At 34.2% G+C, this 21868-nt stretch overlaps 1 protein-coding gene across 1 annotated transcript in view; it reads left to right on the top strand.

Annotated features, from left to right (window-relative positions):
• Positions 1–21868, top strand: part of EYS (eyes shut homolog) — a 1768122-nt gene that overhangs the window by 1156662 nt on the left and 589592 nt on the right. The window contains 2 exon segments of the mRNA XM_042939126.1: positions 689–879; positions 5157–5248. Of these exon segments, the coding sequence (XP_042795060.1) occupies positions 689–879; positions 5157–5248 (283 nt within the window).

Raw genomic sequence — 21868 nt, 5'->3', positions numbered from 1 at the left:
CTTGCAGTTTGTGAGTTCGAGCCTTGTGTCAGGCTCTGTGCTGGCAACTCAGAGCCTGGAGCCTGCTTCGTATTCTGTCTCCTCTCTCTGCCCCTCCCATGCTCATGATTTGTCTCTTTCTCTGTCTCTCAATAATAAATAAACGTTAAAAAATTTTTAATAAAAAAATAAAAAGATTGAGGCTAATTAAAATATTCAGAAGATGAGAAAAAGAAAGATAACACTCAAGTGATGATTTTTAAAGAAGTTCAGGTAAAAGTGTTGCTACAGAAGGATGACAGTTCCTTTACTTCTAAATAGTCTGTTGGCCCTCAAAAGCCACACAATCAAATTAACAGTAATGACTGACATAAATCAAAATTTGATACCGTCATGTATATACAATGAATAAGGACATCATTAGAAAATGTTCCTATTTCTGTTGACCTGTAACGTAAAATGCAAGTGAATGCCCTGTTGAAGATTAATCATCTAGACATCCAGTGAGATTTGATCGTGAAGCCCCCAATTCATAGAAATTATGACAAACCACTGTGACTATGGCAAAAGGAAACAGGTACCCGGGCTTGTAACAGGCAGAAAATAGTCATGTATGAGCCACTTTAGAAGACATGCTAATGTTAATATGAAACCCAACTATTGAACATTCAATTCCAATCTAAATTGTATTTTCTTTCAGACTCCACAGATTTCAGATGTATTTGTTATTATGGAGATTCCTATCTAGAATTTCGGAATGTGTTGTTAAGTCCACAAAGTAACGCATCACTAGAATTTCATACCTTCAACTCCTATGGACTCCTGCTCTATATCAAGCAAGACTCAAATTCAGTTGATGAGTTTTTTATTCAATTATTTATTGAAAATGGTACTTTAAAGGTAAGTCATTATATTTATTTCATTTAAAGGAATTTTAGAAAGTCTGATTCTTTAGTGGTTATTGTCAAAATAAAATTTTATCTTAAATATATCTTTTATAATCACCACTAGGCTGTGTGTTCTGTTTTTGTAATTTTTTCATATTCAGTATTTATATTTCAAAATAGTATATACTTTGAATAGCTATCATTCTCTTCTTTTCTCTTTATTTTTAACCTTTTTCTGTTATGTTTCCCAATATCCCAGTGATAGTAACTGCTACCATTTTTTGTAGCTTTAGTGGAATATGTGATCTGGGGAGCTCAAAGATTTTTTCAGAGGATCCTTAAGGAAAAGCTATCTTAATGATACTGTTATTTGCCTTTTTTTACTCTCATTCTCATAAATATATAGTGGAGTTTTCCAGAGGCTGCATGGCATGTGATGATGTCATCTTTCTGATCACTAATGTAATGTGTACTTCCACATTTTTGTATTTTAAAAATGTTTGTTTTAATTTTAATATTATAAATATTGATAAATATAACCCAGTAAACAAAAACTCTTTGGGGTCCTCAATAATTTTTAAGAGCACAAAGAGATTTTGAGATCAAAAAGTTTGAGATCATGGATTTAACACTTGGTAGTCTTTATAACAACTTCTTTTAAAAGTCCAAGATCAGGGGCACATGGGTGGCTCAGTCAGTTAAGCATCTGACTTCAGCCCTGATCTCACTATTCCCAAGTTCAAGTCCAGCATTGGGCTCTTTGCTGACAGCTTGGAGCCTGGAGCTTGTTTTAAATTCTGTGTCTCCTTCTCTCTCTCTCTGCCCCTTCCCTGCTTGCATCTCTCTCTCTCAAATATAAACATTAAAAAAAAATTAAAATTCCAAGATCACACAGCTAACAAACACTAAATTATAAGGCTGACTTTGAGTTGAAAGTGTATGCTCTTTTTTCAGTACTGTTCTATCATAACCCATCAACTCCTATTCCTGTGGTAAATACCCAGATTAAGGAAGCCATCCAAGTCATCACTGCAATAAAGTAACTCAACATAGCCTAAAATATTCAATATAACACTGTATTTTTATGTATCATTTCTTTTATGATGTGATCAAATATGTGAATTTCCATGAAATAGTTATAATTTAAATAAGTCACGTTATACCAGTTTGACTTTCTTTGAATGTTCATCTTTCTTAAGTAATACAACACATAATATGTAATTTAGTACAAAGTCTGATATTAATAAATATCAGCCAGATGTAGGCATTAGTAGTGGTAATATTTTTACTCATTCATGTATTTAAATGTTCACTCATTTGTTAAACATTTATCTATCATCAATCACTTTGTCATTGGTTCTGAGGATTCAGTGGTAAACAAAACACACTTTATTTTCCTCATATTGCTTCCAATTGATTACAGATAATAATAGGAACAAGTGAAACAGGAGTAAGAAAATAGAATTCTGTAACAAATAGAACACAGTAATGAATCATCAGACATCAGTCTTCAAGTTTGCTGATCCCTGCTCTACAGCATTTTCCTCAACTAAGACCAACATTTTCCATTATTCTTATAATAAGCATAAAAATATGGAGACCAAATATAAAAAATAATAAAACACACATAATATTGATCATTGGTCATGTTCAAAATGTTTCCCCTCAGCACAGTTTTCTGCTGCAAACTCGCATTAACTGAGTGTCTATCTCAGCTAGTTCGTTCCTCTCACCACTGTGGACATCTCCATAGACATTATGAGGAACTAACAGAGACTTGCAGGATTGTGGGTGAAATATTTTATGCAGTCAAATGCTCTACCCCTGAGCTATACCCCCTGAAATGTTTTATGAAATGATGAATGATGGAGACTCCTTTCACTTTCAGATGGATAAAAATAAATTCACAATAGGTTGAATCAAGACATTGAGGAATTATAAAATCATAATGAGAGAAAAGACTTGTAGAATTTCTTTACTTCGGGTTTTATGACAAAGGATATTTACTCATGTCTGTAATAATAATTACTATCATTTACTGAATTGAAATTATGTATAAGGCTCCATCTTAAGAAATGTATTAAGATCGTCATCTCTGGAGTCAGAGTTTGGAGCCCAGCTCTGCTACTTAGGAGCTTTGAGAACTTGCAAGTCACTTAAGCACTTTGTGCTTAAATTTACTCACTTGTAAAATGAAGGTAATAAAGATTGTTGTGAAGCTCAAGTTAATAAATGAATAAATGTTGGGGAGTAAATGTAATACAATGAGTAAATAAGTAAATGCATATAAACATGTAGAAGGATGTCTGGGACATGAATCAAATGTGAAGGTTAGATATTTTCTCTCTGCATTTTGCAAAAATCATGCAGACAAGCGAGGCTTCTCACAGAGTTCAGTATTACACATGCTCTTAGGACTCCTTTAAGAATGGTAGATAAGGAAGTTTTACTTTGTTGTGTAAATCCAAAATTCATGTTCGTTCTGCTCACATCACTGCTTCTTTGCAATGATTTAAAGGAAATTTCAGTGTTACTCTGTCTTCATGATTTTAAGATTTTCCTTGTTCCACTATGATTTGTGAGACTATGCTCCAATTTCTTCATCTATTTTAAAAGTATAATCATATGGGGAATGCATTTACATTACAGTTTTCACAAAAAGACATATTTATGGCTGAACTTTTACAGTGATCATAATTTAAGACCTATTCTAGAAATGCAGAATTGTTAGTCAATCTTTTTAGGAAATCACAAGTTTTAGGAAAGTTTAATAATATGAAACTTAATTTTAATTTTTATTTTTTGAAATAGTTTTTAAAAACACTTCACTGGCTCTTTCTAATAACAAGGAAGTTAAGTACCTACATAATATTCATTGTTGGGACTCAAATACCAGACACCAGACTTACTGTCTGTGTTGCAAATCACTGTGCCTCCCTGGCTAGCAGCAAATCACTTCACTTTAGTTTACATCTCTGAATAATGGAGCTAATAAAAGAATAGTTCCTACTTCATAGAGTTTTGTTTTTTATTTTGTATTGTAAGGAAGGAATCAGTTGATACTTATAAAATGTTTTAAAACTCTGTGACACCCAAGTAATCACTCAATAAATAGTAGCTATTATATGTATGTAATTTAATATATAATGTATGTCTATATATGTCATATAGATATATGTGTCTATATATGTCACATATATATGACATATATGTGGTATATATATCTGTATATGTCATAAAGGAGCTATTTATAATAAAAAGATTCAAGTAAAAATAATAGAATGATCCATTAAATATTTTATATTCGTTTGACAGCTTTGGAGATAAAAGGGAATTATTAACATTTTATCATTTTATCATTAACATTTAAATATACTATTTAACATATTTCTTAAAGCCAACTTGTAGTAGATAATTTTTTAAGGAATCTTTTGCAATCTTTTGTAATCTATCATAAAATTAAAATATATAGCATAATATAATATTTATCTTTGGACCCAACGTGGGTTTTAGGTATATCAACTTAAATATAGCTAGATGCACAGGAATTATGCAACACCATGCATCTGTGTTTCTTTAACATATATGTAGGTTATTCATTTCTTGTTGATATGATAAGCCCCTTTCTGGGAAAGAATAGCTATACTATAACTAATATACATGCAGACATATGCTGTGAAGAGGGTGAATAGGTCACTGAAGCCTACCTGTGGAATTCTCAGGGAGTCCTGATCAAATGTACCTGTTAGAGACATGATCTGCCCCCTTTTAAAATATAACTTGGCTCAATTAGTAGTAACCCTACAAAGACACTCCCCCCCCCCCCCCCCCCTCTAGCCTCAGGAAGCTTAGAATAAATGGTTAACCTCCATCATCTTCAATGTTTCCTTCCTTGGACTTTTAACATCACCCTCTACACTGTATTCACTGATCTTCACGTTGCTCAATTGGTAGTATGTAAGGAAGCTTGCTAATAATACTCACTTTCTGCTAGCAGAAAAAGCTGCCTTTCTCAACCATGTTCCCCAGAATATTGGAACAGAAACTAGAAGTGTCTGTGTGTATGTGTGCATGTACACATAGATGATGCATGTATATGTATATAATACTTATACATTTATTTATTTTAATTCTACAGTTTATTAGTTGTATACCTTGAATTGTCACCTCTTAAGTTTCAGATACTTTGTCTCCAAAGCAATATAAAAATCATTGGTAAATTCTAAGTCCAATGCAAATATGTGTCAATTTTGTTGTGAAAAACTGAAGGAAACTTTTTTTTTCTTATAGTACCACTTTTTCTGTGCTGGTGAAGCAAAATTGAGAAGCATTAACACTACCGTTAAAGTGGATGATGGACAAAAGTATACACTGTTTATCAGGTAATATATATCTATTTTCTTGTAGACTTACCATTATTATAAGTAACAGAGACTGTTCCTCTGGATATTGTTTTTGCCCTTTAAAGTCGAGGTTATCCAAGTATCCTGATATCGGAGATATTCACATGCGCTTGAATGTGAATTAATGTTTATCAAGCCATTTTGCCTTTTCTCTATGTCCTTAAAATAGTGCTGAGGAAAGAATGTTAAAGGGGTTATATTATCTATGAAATTATATAAGCAGCTTTACAAAGAAGTCATTAAACCTTCATATTATTTTCAAATTAGAGAAATCATAAAAAGCAAATAAAGTGGTATTTCTTTTGATAAGCAAAGTTAAACATATTCACTGGAAAATTTCGAACATCCAGAAAAACATAAAGAAGAAATTTAAAATGATTCATTATACCATAGTCAAGATAGAATAATGAAAATGTATTGCTCTATTCCCAAAAGCTGTGTTTGAAGGTGACTCTATCCCAAAACTCTCACCAACATTAGGTATAATTTTGCCTATCTGGATAAGTGAAAATGACGTTTTCCCTTAATTATCCTTCCTTGACTTACGGCAAAGCTTTATTTTAAATATAGAATTAATACCTTTGTGTTATGTGTTTTGTGTCCCTCTACTATTGTTTTTTACTTAAATGGTACTTTAAAACACATACCACAGTCCTAATTCAGTATGGAGACTAAAATACGTTATTTGGTTACAACAATAGCTGATTATTAAATAATAATTATCTATTTAAATCCAATAAAAAGGAAAGCAAAAAGGCTAAAACAGGGATGAGGCAAGAAGTTATTTGGAAAGTTTTAAGGGTGTTGTACCCTCTTTCAGCCAGAACTTTCCAAATTCTGTCCTCCAAGAATTTCGTATCTTTTAGAAAACTGACCAAAAACCAATCTATTGTCAACTAAATTGAGGAAAGGCTACATGACATATACCACCTTTGACTGCTCAAAATACACAGGAGCTTTTTAAGACCTCTATGATGCATTTAGTAAGGTCTTACTTTCTTTGCTTTACTCAAAATATAAGCACAGAATCCTTTAATATTTTTTTTTAGCATTTTAACCTCTTGAATAGTTAACACTGGGGGCAATGCACTTTGGTAAATTCCATCTTAGCCGAGATAACAATTTTCCTGGGCAGAGACTACCATCATCTGGAAGGAAAGCAGGTATATGAGAATTAGGGCACAGTGAAAATAAGTTATAAAAGACATATTTTAGCTCCTGGACGAAACAAAGACAGACAAGAAGTGATGTGAGAACCATTTCTGGCCTGGGGTATGTTGCAAAAAAGTTAAAAAAATCATTGAGGATACAGTAATCATACTTAAAGTTTATTAGGCACCAATAATGTGTCAGGTGGTATGAATTTATTTATTGTTAAGAACAATTCTAATTATTATGTACATTTTCCGGATGCAAAATGGAGAGATAGATTAAATACAGGAAAAGACATAGTTTTGAAAAAATGGCACAACTCCAAGGCTGCTCTTATTCCAATCCTATGAATAAATTTTAAGGTATAGACCCTATGATCCATGCTGTAGAAACATAAATAATTTGTTCTCTTAACCCTAAAAGAACTGCTGTATATTCAAGATAAGATGAAGATAAGAATTTTAAATAACCTGCCCAATGAAGGATTAATGTAAGAACAAAATTCACACACATTAAACAGTATATAACTGTATGTAATCATAGCTTGATAAAGCCCATTATATTGGTTTGGTCAGGCTGCCATAACAAGTACCACAGATTGGCTGCTTAAGCAACAGAAATTGATTTTCTCACAATTTTGGAGGCTGGAAGGCTGAGATCAAGGTGTCAGCAGGTTTGGTTCTTTGGAGGGCTCTCTCCTTGTCTTGTAGATGGCTGTCTTCTCTCTGTCTTCACATCATTTTCCTTGGTGTATATCTGTATCCTAAATTCCTCTTTGTATAAAGACATCAATCATCTCATTTTAATTTCCTACCTCTTTAAAAACCCCATCTTCAAATATAGTCACATTCTGAAGCACTGGGGGTTAGGACTTCAACATATGAATTTTGCAGGGGACATAATTCAGTCCATAACATTCATTTTGCATATTTGAAAACTGAGGCTCAGAGAAAGTAGACATCTTCCTCCAGATCACATTGTTAGACAGTAGGAAGTGTTAAAAAAATATTCAGCTGAGTAAATTTGAAGATCTGTTTGGCCTTATTAAATGATTCTTGAGTTGAGCAGCATCCCCTCTAGCAAGTAGAGAGGATTTCTGCTGAGGTAAACAAAATAATTATTTTTTCTTTTAGAGAGATCGAGTGCACCTGTGAGCTGGTGAGAGTGATAGAGAGGGAGAGAGAGAGAATCTTAAGCAGGCTTCACACTCAGCACAGAGCCTGACACGGGTCCCAATCCCATGATCCTGGGATCATGACCCGTGCTGAAATCAAGAGTCGAATACTCAACCTGCTAGTCACCCAGGAGCCCCAAACAAAAGAAAGATTTTTAAAGGCAGAGAGAGGGCATTAAAAAGAGGAATTTATTAACAAGGAATACATTGTTTAGGCAAGGTTACCCTCCAAAGAGGAATAGAAAGGGTCTATCAGTAAATTTCCTAGTATTGATCAAGAATTACATGTTGACTGGTTAAAGGTTATATTCCAGGGGGTTAAAACTGCAGTCAGTTTAGGTAGTAACTCTTTGCTGACTTGGCCTAAGTGACACCATTTTTAGCCTCTGGTTTTCTTTTTAACAGAGGGCAAGATTAGAACCATGACCTTCTGCCTTCTAACCTGATCATTATTTTCTACTATAATATGTCCAGTCAGTGTTTTAAAAGTGACAACATACTGTTTAAAATCTTCTTTAAAAGAAGCATTAAAGGGCACCTGGGTGACTCAGTAGGTTAAGCGTCTGACTTCAGCTCAGGTCGTGATTTCACAGTTCATGAGTTCGAGCCCCGCTTGGGCTCTGTGCTGACAGCTCAGAGCCTGGAGCCTGCTTTGGGTTCTGTGTCTCCCTCGTTTTCTGTGCCTGACTCACTCTCTCTCTCAAAAATAAAAAAAATATTTTAAAAAATTTTAAATAAAAGAAACATTAAATGTAAAACATTTAAAAATCCCAAGAACACATACTTTTCACTCTCCTCATCACAAGTAACTTTTAAAGGTATTTAACAACTAAAAAATCACTTTCTATGTTCTATGACTTTTTTGCAACTTACCTACAATTTGTTGCTTTTAATTTTTATCAAGAAGTAGTAATCTGTCTGTATTATGGTCTAAGTTCTCTAAATTCAGAAATATCTCTTCACAAGTTTTTGATTTATTTGAAGTAATGGGAAATTTATACAAATATGCTTTTGTCTGCAATTATCACCTATAAAGAACAAGAGTGGGGTTCCATTAATTTTATTTTCCTATACCTTTAAAATATACTTCTAGAGGTAAAAGGGGAAAATTTATCTTTAATTTTAAGTTTAACTCAGTTCAAGAATGCTGTCGCCAATAATTTTTTTTGACCATTAATATACTCTTTAAAGTAAAGATAAATGGTAGTTGCACATTTCACTCCCAGCTCTACACTCTTTTATGTTGTTTCTCTTGAATGACATTACCCTTGAATATGAATATAGGAGAAGCATCTTTCCTCAAATGCTCTTATGGAAATATAAGAAAAAGAATAGCAAGGTTTCACTCAGACCATGATGAAGTACTCTTACAAAGAGTGAAACAAATATCCTCCAAGAAAAAGTAACTGAGCTCATTATTTTTTAGAACAAGGAAAGACAAGATGTTCTGCAGAGCAGCATGTCCCTTTTAAAAAAAGAAGTGTGGATTGCTTAACTTAACAAAAGCAGGAAGGAAAATATGGAATGTTTAAATCAGGTGAAATATACACTGGCATAATAAAGATACTAAGGAGCACATATACTAAAAACTATTTTAGTTTTTAGTGGGAAATTAGCTATAGCTGTTGCTCATCTTTTAATGAAAGAAGGGAAAGTGAAAATGGGACCATGCAGTGATGTTAGGCTAGTGAACAACAGCATATAGTATATCAAGAAGAAAAAGAAATACAAATAGGCGTACATTTGTTACTCCACTCCTGAATACTGTAGATGTATTGAAACATAAGGAGCTGAGATAATCTAAGATAGTGGTGCATATTTTCAGGCAAACCCAAATCTGAGAGTGTGATGTAGCACTTTATCCATGTCTATTCGTATATTTACCATAATTATATATGTTTTATATTATATAAATATAATATAATATTTATTTATTACTCACATTACTTGTGTTATAAACATCATTGCATATATTTATTTGCATAAATATTATATATGCATTATTTATTACCTCACATTACTTGTGTTATAAACATCATTGCATATATCACATGATTGCATCTATTATATCATGATATAATTGTATATTAATACATTATAGTATTATAGGATTTGTATTTAATATATATATGTATATATGTATATATTTTATGGGACTTTTCCTTTAAAGCCCTACTTAATATTTACCTTCGTTCTTGGAGAGAGATAGGATTTGGAATTCAAACATAGAAATAAATTAGCCTCTTCTGACCTCCTCAGTTATGGGCCTTAAAAGTTTTTTTTTTTTTTTAAGTTTATTTATTATTCTTGAGAGATAGAGACAGAGCATGAGCAGGGGAGGGGCAGAGAGAAAGGAGGAGACAGAATCTGAAGTAGGCTCCAGGCTCTGAGCTGTCAGCACAGAGCCAGACGCAGGGCTTGAACTCACGAACTGCGAGATCACGACCTGAGCTGAAGCCGGACGCTTAATCGACTGAGCCACCCAGGCGCCCCAAAAGTTTTTTTTTTACATGCCTATCAATTAAAAATACATCCCTGCCTTAAAAAAAATCATTCATTTCCTGTCTCAGTCTTAGACTCTTAGTCTACATCCTGATTTGTAACTAAATTGTATAAACTCTACCAGTTGTGCTGGAGCTACCTCATGGAGAATTTGTTGGTTTGGAACTTTGATTTGCCGTAGTAAGCACCTCCTACACCGAGAGCTGTACAGATCAAATAAAACAACAAATGAGAACATCTTCAGTTACACTTAAGAGAATCATTTACCAGTTACTGTTAGTGGTTAGTCATGTGGATATACAATAAATTATAGTGAGTTTTGAGAAAGACCATAGTGGATATAAGAATAGTAAATGGGACTTAAGAAGATGGACACGTGCCAATGAAACTCACACATTAACAAATATTTTTTCAAATGATATAACAAATATGTTTTTCAACTGGATACAAAGCCTGCGCCATACTGACATTGTTTCTATTAGATGATGATAGGAGGATGTTCCTTAGGGAATAGTATCAAAAGAGAAAAGGAATAATGTATAGTTGAGACCAGTTAGGTGGGAAAGAGTGAGGATAAGGTCTGCAGATGCAATGGTAGTCAGATCATGTAGGTCATCAAATGCTGCAGTAAGAACTGTGAACTACATCATATGCAATAGAGACTGACTGGAGAATTTTTAAGTAAGGGAACAGGTAATGTGATCAAAGAAGTATTCACTTTTCTTAATAGGCTATGCTAAGCTACAGTATACAATAGACTCTAAATCTCTCCAGATCTACTCTACAGTCTCTTCTCTGAAGGTCTTTCAAAATTGACCTGTGTAAATTACATTATGGGCTCTGTAACAAGTTGAATTGTGTTCCTATAGAATTTAGGTGTCCTAACTTCCAGTATCTCAGAATGTGGACCTATTTGGGGATAGAGTCTTTAAAGAGGTAATGAAGTTGAACTAAGTTCGTTAGATTGAGCCCTGATCCGATATGACCAGTATCCTTATGAAAAAAGGAAATTAGGACACAGAGAGACACACACAGTTGGAAGGCAATGTAAAGTCACAAGGAGAAGGTTGCTATCTACAAGTGAGGGAGAGAGAGCTGGAACAGTCTTCTCTCACAGCCCTCAGAAGGAACCAACCCTGCTGGCACCTTGATCTTGGACTTCAAGACCGCAAATTTGTGAAACAATACATTCCATTTATTTAAGCCACCTGGTTTGTGCATCTTTGTTGAGGCAGGTCTAGCAAACTAATATAAGCTCCCTTGTCCTCTGGCTTCCTATTAGATAGTCAATGGGGAACACTGACAGGAAATTCGAAAAGCAAGCAATTAATGTCAAGCTATATGTTCCCTTGGCCTTGTGTGGTGTCCCAGGGACCGGCTCATTCTCTCTAGTGAAGGTCTCAGCTCCTGGCAGCTGTCCTTCTCCTCTAGGTTCTGCTCTTTTCTTCTTGGTAGGTACCCTTTAGATACAGAAGTGGTATCAGACTAACTATGTTGTGGTCCTGGAAAACAAAACTATTCCTACATCCTGATCACATCTTTGTAGAGTTCATTTATCCAACTTTATTCAAGTTTTTTAGTTTCAATGTGGCATATGTTTTTGGCTGAAAACATGACTCTCCAGTTAACATGGCAGAAAATGGTTGGATGGTTTAATGGAGAAAGTCCTAGAAGTAGCATGTCTCACTTCTGTTGGCCTTCTGTTGGCTAGAACTTAGTCATGTGAACACACCTAATGGCAAAGGGAACTGCATAAGATTTTCTAGCTTTGCATCTGGGAAGAAATTAATTGAAACAATGTGGAATAGATAAGATGAGCACTATTTCTATAAGGGAAAGTAAGATAACTCTTTACCTTTTCAGATAAAGACAAAAGTAATCAGAAAACGTCTGTAATTTGAATCACAGTATTTATATTTCTTTCATCTTGGATCTGAGGGAGTTACTGGACTGCTTTTAAGAAGAAAATAGAAATTAATATATTTATACTGTTTATTCAGTAATTATAACTTGCTTGAAATATATACAATATATTATTACAGACTATAATTATTTCATTCCATTGTGTTTTTATAACTGAACGTATCCCAACAGATTACCTAAAGTATGGGTACACAATGCCTATGAATGATAAATTATTTGGTCTTCACACTGTAAACCTTAGACTTGTTGTCTAACTGATAGAAAACATAAAAATGCAGCATATTGTGCATTTAAAACAGAAAGAAATAACATACGTGTGTGTATAAACAGAGACATCATTCATATATATATGAACCAGGACAATTGGAACATTGTTAACACAGTAAGCATCAAAGTTTTGTACTTCTTTTTAAGACATTAATAATAACACCAAGGACTTGACATGTGTCAACCAGGGCAGGATTGCTTTGGCACAGAATGCTGGAAAATCAGTGAGGTGGGAAAGAAAAGAAAGAAACCATTTAACCACTTTTCAAAAGTAAACATTTTTTCCTCTAATGAAATGTGTACATTATTTCATTAATCTTTTCATTAACCACTGTCAGTAGTGTCAAGAAAAACATGCCAATGGAATAATGATTTTATTTAAAGTTGAACAAAATAAACAATGAACAATTGATTTTGATTCTAAAACTATATTTATACAATCAGCGAAATGTTCCTCTAACACAAACCTACTTTTCTTTTCCCCCGATGGCATATATTCGTTCAAAGCAAACTATAGAGAATAGGAGTGAAATTGGATCACTTTGGAAAAGAGAATTTTAAAGTGTAATCTACAAAGCCCAGTTAATCCAATTTGGAATTAAGCATTTTTAAAGTTACAGGTTGTTAACTCCATTTATACAAATACTCCAATAAGTTCTGTACCGACTACCTTTTAGAAATTATTTTAAAACACAAGTTAAAATAATAATACTCTTAAAAGTAGGGCATTTTCCATCATTTTATTTGAACATCTAAAAATGCGTTACCTATTACAAAATTACTGAAATTAATCTCAGAAAATATTACTGCTGTTATACATTCAGAGGAACACACAGCTAGTTCCAGTTGTACTTAATGTATATATTAAACACCAGAGTTTTTGTTTTTCCCTTAAACAAGGCATTAGTCATTACAGAAATCAAAGCTGAAATTAGGCCACTGACGTTCAGCCTGCGGTCACGTGAACCTTCAGAGTTTGGGGGATATTTTAGGTAGGATCATCAGCAGAAGTTTGCAGAAAGTACCGTAAACAGCATTTAGCAGCTACGCGCATGTGCATTTATAGGAAAGTACTACATCTAGGTATTTTACCACACATCCAGGGTATAAAAATTCTAAGCACACAAAAAACAGAAGCCTGAGCCATTCTCTTTTTAGATAAAAATATATATATACTTTTTTAACCAAGATAATATCATAGGCTAGAAATAAACGAGATCATAAAGTAGAGTTGGCTCCATTCTTCCAAACGCACGCTCTTAGGAAGTAAGAAGTAATGGCTGGAATCATGACCATTCAGAGGCAGCTTCTGAGCCATCCAAATGTATGTCCTACAGAGGTCCAACTACTTACGGAAATAAAGGCTAGCACAGCATAAATGAAGATTTTAATGGGTAGCTGTTGATTACCCATGTTCTTGAATTTGATCTGAAATCTGCCTTATTTTAGATGCTGATTTGTGCTCTCCCCTAATAAGAGACTCTGATATAAATGCCTTCGAGTTAAAAATTCCTCATATTTGAATCTTTCTGCTGCTTAATATATAGCTTGACTCACATCCTGTTTGGCTTCTTCATTTTCCTCTTTGCCAAAAGGTGAACTCTGTCTCTGATACTATTATAAACATACTGAAAACAAGTTGAAAGTGGATAATGCTTTTTTTTTTTACATTTTTTTAAAATGTAAATCCGAGTTAGTTAACATATAGTGTGATAATGATATCAGGAGTAGAATTTAGTAATTCATCACTTACATATATATATAACATGTAGTGCTCATCCCAACAAGTATCCTCCTTAGTGCCCATCCCCCATCGCACCCCCCCATCAACCCTCAGTTTGTTCTCTGTATTTAAGAGTCTCTTATGGTTTGTCTCCCTCTCTGTTTTTATCTTATTTTTGCTTCCCTTCCCTATGTTCATCTGCTTTGTTTCTTAAATTTAAAATTTGAGTGAAATTATATGGTATTTGTCTTTCTCTGACAGACTTATTTTGCTTAGCATAATGCGCTCTAGTTACATCCACATTGTTGCAAATGGGAAGATTTCATTCTTTTTTGATCTCTGAGTAATATTATTATTTGTGTGTGTGTGTGTGTGTGTGTGTGTGTGTGTGTACATCTTTTTTATCCATCTTTTTTATCCATCATCTGTAGGTGGATATTTGGGCTCTTTCCATAATTTGGCTATTGTTGATAGTGCTGCTGTAAACATTAGAGTGCGGGTGCCCCTTCAAGTCATCATTTTTATATCCTTTGGATAAATACCTAGTAGTGCAAATGCTGGGTCATAGGGTAATTCTATTTTTAATTTTTTGAGGAACCTCCATACTGTTTCTGGAGTGGCTACACCAGTTTGCATTCCCACCAACAGTGCAAAAGGATTTCTCTGAAAGTGGATAGTTCTTAATTTTAGTATTACATATGAGAAAGCAGAGACTAAAGAAAAGTCTTGGTAAAATAGATAAAACAAGATTATACCAGTCACTGCAAGAGAAACTTGCAATATTAAACAGTGTTTGAATGGTAAATTTTAATACTCATGAACTTGAAGGAGTATGATTCATTTTGGTGTATTTTGGAATGCTAAATATATAGTACTCTAAGTTTAAATCTTTATAACATTTTTTCTTTCTTTCTTTCTTTCTTTCTTTCTTTCTTTCTTTCTTTCTTTCTTTCAAAGCAGACCACTACAACAGTGTAATTAACTTATCAAATAAAAATGTCAGGAAAGTCACATGTTAGGAATCAGTTGTATGATGGGTTGTGAGAAATATTTAAAATATCATTATTTTCTTTCTGAAAATTAACACTAAATTCAACTCTCACAAATGTTTTTGGATTCCTTTCATAAGTTGAAAATGATTTATTAAGAATTATTTCTAAGGTTCCTTCTATTAGTGGAAAGTGATTTTGTATAAAAGGATTCCAAAGCATAACTAATGCATTGTTTAATGTTGATTCTCATTGTATGTTCAATGGAATGAATTCAGAATCAAATTCCAAGTCTGTATTTGCTTTTTATGTTGTGTATTACTAGTTTTAAAATATGTAACATCTTTCTGTTGACCTCAAACTTTCTCCAAAAAGATAGCTAAGTATCTTTTCTAATATGGTCTTTTTTATAACCAGAAGATATTAAAAGATAGCAAACTTCAAGTTAAAGTGATAGAGCAGTAGCAAAATTAAGTTTCAAAGCATTCTAACTGGGAAATGTGGCATACCTCCAAAAGGGTCTTCATAGGTGGTATGTATATCATTTAGATTGTACACATGAAATTCTCTAAAGTTGTCAGTTTCTGCAGCTTTGGCTTTCTGTCTGTATGACCTTGAAGGTTGCTTTAATTGTTAAAGCCTCATTGATCACCATATGCCATTAGAAATGAATACGTTATGGACGCATCCATAGATTCAATAGTAGAAAAGTTCTAGAAACCATTTAAATGTTAATTCCTTGATAATCCTCTTCCACATGTTTATTTCTATGGGAACAAATCACTAAAGATTAATTATCATGCTTCTGTAAAGAAATATGATGCTAATTCATTTTCTCAAATTTAAGTTAAAAAGTTTGTTTTTTTTGAATAAGGTTAAACTTTTGCAAGATTGTAACAGAATAATTGAAACATTGCAAATGTAGTATGAAATGATTTCTTATATAATTGATCAAATTAGAACAAATTGATGATAGCAGCTCTCTGTCAAAAACAAAATAAATAAATCCTAGAAAGGTGAGAGTTAAGCGTAGCTGGAGACTTCTGTTTGTTAACTGTGGATAGCCATGGCATGATAATGGTAAGTTGCTTATAGGGGAAGTAGAGAAAGTTTATGAGAGAATGTCCCAAGTCAGAAGGGAAGAGTTCAAGAAGAATAGTATATCCCTCTTGCTACTTAGAGGACTTGACCCACTTCCATCCAAAGGTAGATGCTCTACTTGTACCCTTCTCTCCTACCTTTCTTTCTTAGATTATTCATCTCTCTCTTTTCTGTACCATTTCCCCCAGGCTTTAGGTCTTGTATTAGTTTCATTCTGCTCCTCTTCAGAGCCAAACATCTTTAAGTTTTTCTGTACATGGGATTTCTGTTTTGTTACCTGACATTTACCCTTCAATCCAATCCAGTCTGGTTTCCATGGTCCACAACCAACACAGTTTTTATTAATATCATGTGGAATTAGGGAGTTTTATCTTCTCTTGTAAGCCTCACGCATATGTTAAACTTAACATGTCTAAAACAAAATTTCTGGTCTCCTACTACTACCAACAACACATCATTTATCTATGCCCCTCTCCTACACACCTCTTCCCATAGTCTCTCCTAATTCAGGTGTTAACTGTTATCTGCCTATACTGAGAGTCATCGTTGACCACTCCCATTTCTTTATCCTTTACCTTCAAGCTCTAGCAGAAAGTCCTTTCTAAAATTTCATCTTCCATCTGCTGTTTCTCTCTGTCTCCTCTGAAACTATCCTGGTCCAAGTCTTGATAATATTTTTTAATGTTTGTTTATTTTTGAGAGAGAGACAGAGCATGAGCAGGAGAGGGGCAGAGAGGGAAGGGGATACAGAATCCGAAGCAGACTCCAGGCTCTGAGCTGTCAGCACAGAGCCTGATGTAGGGCTCAAACTCATAAACTACAAGATCATGACCTGATCCAAAGTGGGACACTTAACCGACTAAGCCACCCAGGCACCCCCAAGTCTTCATCATTTTTTTATCTGCACTGTTGCAATTATCCATTGCCTCCTTCTAAATATTCTTCACGCTTTGGTCAGGGTGATTTATAGTGTGCTGCATGAAATCAGTTCTCTATTGAAAGGTTCTTCAGTGGCTTACTTTTACTCTGAGAATAAACTACAGACTCCTTGTCACTGTTAACCAGCAATGGTCTTGCATGTTTGGGCTCTTGCCTGTTTTCCTCTATCTTACCTAATACCCGCCTTACTTTCCTCTCAATGTTTCTTTCTCTTTGATGCACTATCACTCCTGGAACTTTCTAAAAAAGCTTTTCTAGGTTATGGCCTTTAATCTTACTGTTCCTTCTAACTGGAATAGTGTATCCTCCTCTTTAGAGTGTTCCTTCTCCACTGTCCCCATGTTGCCTTGCCCATGCATCCTTCTCATTACTCAAGTCACAGATGAACAGTCATCTCTTTAAGTAAACACTTCTGAACCATCTCCAGAAATTCCACCCAATTATTATGTGCCATAGCACCCATTTTTATTGTATAGTTGTTTTACGTATTGATTTTCTGTATCCCTAACTAGACTGTAAGCTTCATGGGTTCAGAGACTTGTCTGTCTTATTCCCTGTTGAGTATCTCCCTGGCACTCAGCACAGTAACTGGACCATAAATAGCTGGTTAATAAATAACTATTAAGTAAGGAATGAAAGGCAGGAATGAAATTTTATTTCAGATCTCAGAGGTTGCCAGGCATTGGGAACCTATCCTAGTTGGGTAGGATCTCTGGGCTTTCCAGTTGCCCAGATCCACCCGTCAATTTTTTTCTCTAGAGTTACACAATTTTGTTGGCTGGTTTTCACTAATCTGGATAACTATTCTGATACATTATAGGCGTATATGGCACATAAATAATGTATACATTATTTAGTAAAATGTCACTAATTGTGTTTTAATTAACTTCTGTTTTTCTCCAAATATCCTAAAATATTTCCTGTTTTTAAGCTTTGTAACAAATGCATTCAAAGTTTATTGAATGTGTTTGTATCTGTGTGCATATTTGATTTAGGTTGTAAACTGCAAAAATATGGAGACAGACTTGATTTAGCTGAGTTATCATTACTGTGGTTATTTTAAATAGATGAAATCATTAACTTGTCTTAAGTTTGACTCAAACTTTATTGTAATATTTTATAGTTGAAGTGTGTATTAATTATTGAACTCCCACTGAAATAGAAATTTAATTTTATTCAAATGGTTGAAAAATTTTAGGATAGCATTTTAAAAGAATATAGAATGGAAGGCCATGTACTAAAATATTTGCTTCCATAAAATTATAGCACTTAAAATAATCAAAAGTGATTATGTTCATGTTAAGTATATTTGAAAATAACTTAAGTAACACAACCCATTCAAAACTACACAAAGCTTGTCATTAGTGATTTCACTGGTGGCTTTAGAGAACTTGATTTCTTAGCATATCTATTGAAGACAGTCTGTTAGGATTATATCACTACAAAAGGCATGACAATTCTTTTATTTTAGAAAATATTCCTTCCTACATTTATTTCAGTACTTAAGATTAACTAGAAATATTGTTTTGTACACACACAAACCACAAACTTATAGTTAAACTGTTTTTAGCTGTCTAAATTTGGAATGGACATTGATTTCACAATGAGGGAATGAAATCACTTAATGTTCTGGTTTTGATGACTTCCAATTGATATGTATAGCATGTGACAGCCTACTTGAAATGAAAGTGGTTATACAGTTGGATCAGCTTCCTTTGTAGTCAGCCTTCATATCAATAATGATTAATTCATGCAGAGAAAATACTCTAAAATTAAAAGCTAAAAACTTGAGAATGGGAACTTTGCCTATTAATTTTTGTATTCTCAGGATCTACCACATTCCTTTTACAGAACGATCAATAAATATCTACTGAAGTATTGATTGATTGATGAATGAGTACAATATTTTCAAAATAGGCATTGTCAGAACCAAATTATCAAACAAACAAAAAAACCCAAAAAACAAAAGAATGAAAGAAAAGAAAGCACGTTATATGCCTATAGTTTTAGTTGCAAAGTATGACATTTTAGAAGGCAATTACAAAATGTTACCTATTCTATCCAAATATAAGATGAACTGTTTATTATGCACATCACTATTCTGGAGGAAAAAATCTACTCTACAAATGAAAGTAATGGGTATTCTCAGATCTACTTGTGAGGTGACAGGAATGTTAAACCAGATAGTAACACAAGATGAAGGTAGATATTATGTTCATAGTAATTAACCTCTTGCTCCTTCATTGTAAGAACAATTAAGAAAAAAAATTATTAATAAACTTCCATTACACTAATGTGATGATAATCATGTGAGGAGTAGTTCCTGAGACAAAAATGTTTTTTAGATAGAAAGCAAAGTGGAAATCAAAAACAACACTAAGAAAATATTTTGCCCTCAATTAGATGAACCTTCACAGTAGAAAGTATAATATTTCCTCCTTAAAGATTTCTAACCCTTCCACTTGACCAGATACTCTGCGGCCATAAGAGACAAGATATCATTAATGTTGCTTCCTCAGCAGGTGGAGAACAGCTGTATGATCTGTCCACCACCACCCCTATTTCTTGCTACCAAACAGTAATAGATGTTTATTCCCTGAGAGGTATAGGCCCTCGTCTTGTCCAAACCACTGTCAGCACCACACATATGTCTCATGCTATATTTATCTAACTAAATGAAGCTATTTGAGTGACTGTTCCAAAAACAAAGAAATGTTTTAGGTAATATGAAGTCTTCCTTTCAAGAGGCATTCCATTTATTCTCTTAACTGGAAAAATCTGTATCTATACTTACATTTCTAAATCTTAGCACTATTGACATTTTGGGCTGGATAATTCGTTGTTGTGCGATGCTGTCCTGTGCATGAGAGGATATTTGATAGCATTTCTGGCTTCTATCTGTCCCCTCAGTTGTCAGGACAAAGCGTCTCTGGAAATTGTTAAATGTTTCCAGGGGGAAAGAGGAGCAAAGTCATACATCCCCACTGAGAACCACATATTCATACACTCACTAAACTCTAATCAATTTCCAAATTATCATTACAAACAATAAGTGATTTTTTCTTCTTTATTTTTTATATTAGCTTTAGAGAAGAGGAAGAGAGAAAACTGATAACTGTGTTTTGAAAATTTTTGAAGAGAAAATAGCACTTTGATTGTGTTTAGGATTTAGAAAATAGGAGCACCTGGGTAGCTCAGTTGGTTAAGCATCCAACTTTGGCTCAGGTCATGATATCATGGTTCCTGAGTTCGAGCCCCACATCAGGCTCTGTGCTGACAGCTCAGAGCCTAGAGCCTACCTTGGATCCTGTGTCTTTCTCTCTGCCCCTCCCCCACTCACATTCTGTCTCTCTCTCAAAAATAAATAAAAACATTAAAAATAATGATAAGAAAAAAGAAAATAGATTACCATTAAGTGCTTCATGGATCAAAGATAAATTTTTACCTGTCAGCATGACCTGACTAGAAGAAAGATCTTAGCTAAAAAAAAAAAAAAAAAAAAAAATCAAAACTAATACCTTCATATTTCTACCTGAGTCTTTAAAATAAGCTGATGAGAAATAACAACCTCCCCACTTGCCCTTCCCCTCAACCATGGCCAGTTATGATATGATAGCCTAGAAAGAAAGACTTGAAAAGAACTAGATAGGATTTAATTTTTAAGAACTGGGATGGGAGCAGTAGAAAAAGTTCAAACTGTAGTCACAGACGGGGCTGCTCTGGTTAATCTTGCATTTTTCCTGTTCAAGTAACACCCTGGGACCCCCACACTACTTCTCCAGTTATTTCTGGAACAAAGTCTCTGGCAGCCATGGGTCTGAACCATGCGTGGTCCATGGATCATTCTTAACAGCACCGGATGCTTCACCTTTTCTTTAGGGGCTGCATAATCAAGTCAGAAAATAAAATCTTACTTGGGACCAGAAGTAGAAATTGGTAGTGGAATGTGAATTTGGTGACGCTTTCTTCTTTTTCCATAATAACACTACCATTACCACCAGGCATCTTTTCCAAATGTGGCATATACAAATCTCAGGCAACAATACATGTATGGAAGACCTATAATTTTTTCTACAACTTCATTTCCATTTCCTTTCTCCATTCTGATGAGATAACAGAAAAATAGTTCCAGTCAGTGAGGGTTTCTCCCTCTATCCCTGTGACTTCTTCACAGTTCCAGTGTACAGGTGTTGCAGGTGATCGGGTACACTGATGTCATCAGATAATCTGTTTTGCCTGGTCTTGCTAGTTAGATCACACAGCAGAATCCAGAGCTTTTTTAGACTCAGAGGCATGAAGAAACTCAGTGCTTTCTGTCCTATAAGACAGAGGTAGCATGAGGAAGTTGTTAGAAAATAAGAGATTATAATTTCAAAAAATTACCCTCAGGCTTCATAAAGCACACACCTTAATATGTATTCATTGTGTACTCAGCTATGAAGAACTAGAATAGCTATAACTCGAGAGATCTTTTTATAAGTAAAATCTCTGTGGGGCACCTGGGTAGCTCAGTCAGTTAAGTGTCCAACTCTTGGTTTCGGCTCAGGTCATGATCTTGTAGCTTCATGGGTGTGAGCCTTGCATTGGGCTCTGTGCTGACAGTACAGAGCCTGAATGGGATTCTCTCTCTCTCCTTCTCTTTCTTCCCCTCCCCCACTCATGTTGTCTCTGTCTCTCAAAATAAATAAACTTAAAAAAATAGAATCTTCTATGAATAACTAAGATATGAAATAATTTAAGGTAGAGCTTCTTTGTTTGAGACTTGGATTGGGAGCGATGGGAAGAAGTATGTGGGGAGTTATTACTGTGCCTGCCCTGAGTTACCCTGT

Source organism: Panthera leo, chromosome B2, assembly GCF_018350215.1.
Source record: "Panthera leo isolate Ple1 chromosome B2, P.leo_Ple1_pat1.1, whole genome shotgun sequence".
Lineage (NCBI taxonomy): Eukaryota > Metazoa > Chordata > Mammalia > Carnivora > Felidae > Panthera > Panthera leo.
The sequence above is the reverse complement of the archived record's forward strand: the minus strand, read 5'-3'. Positions and strand labels throughout refer to the sequence as shown.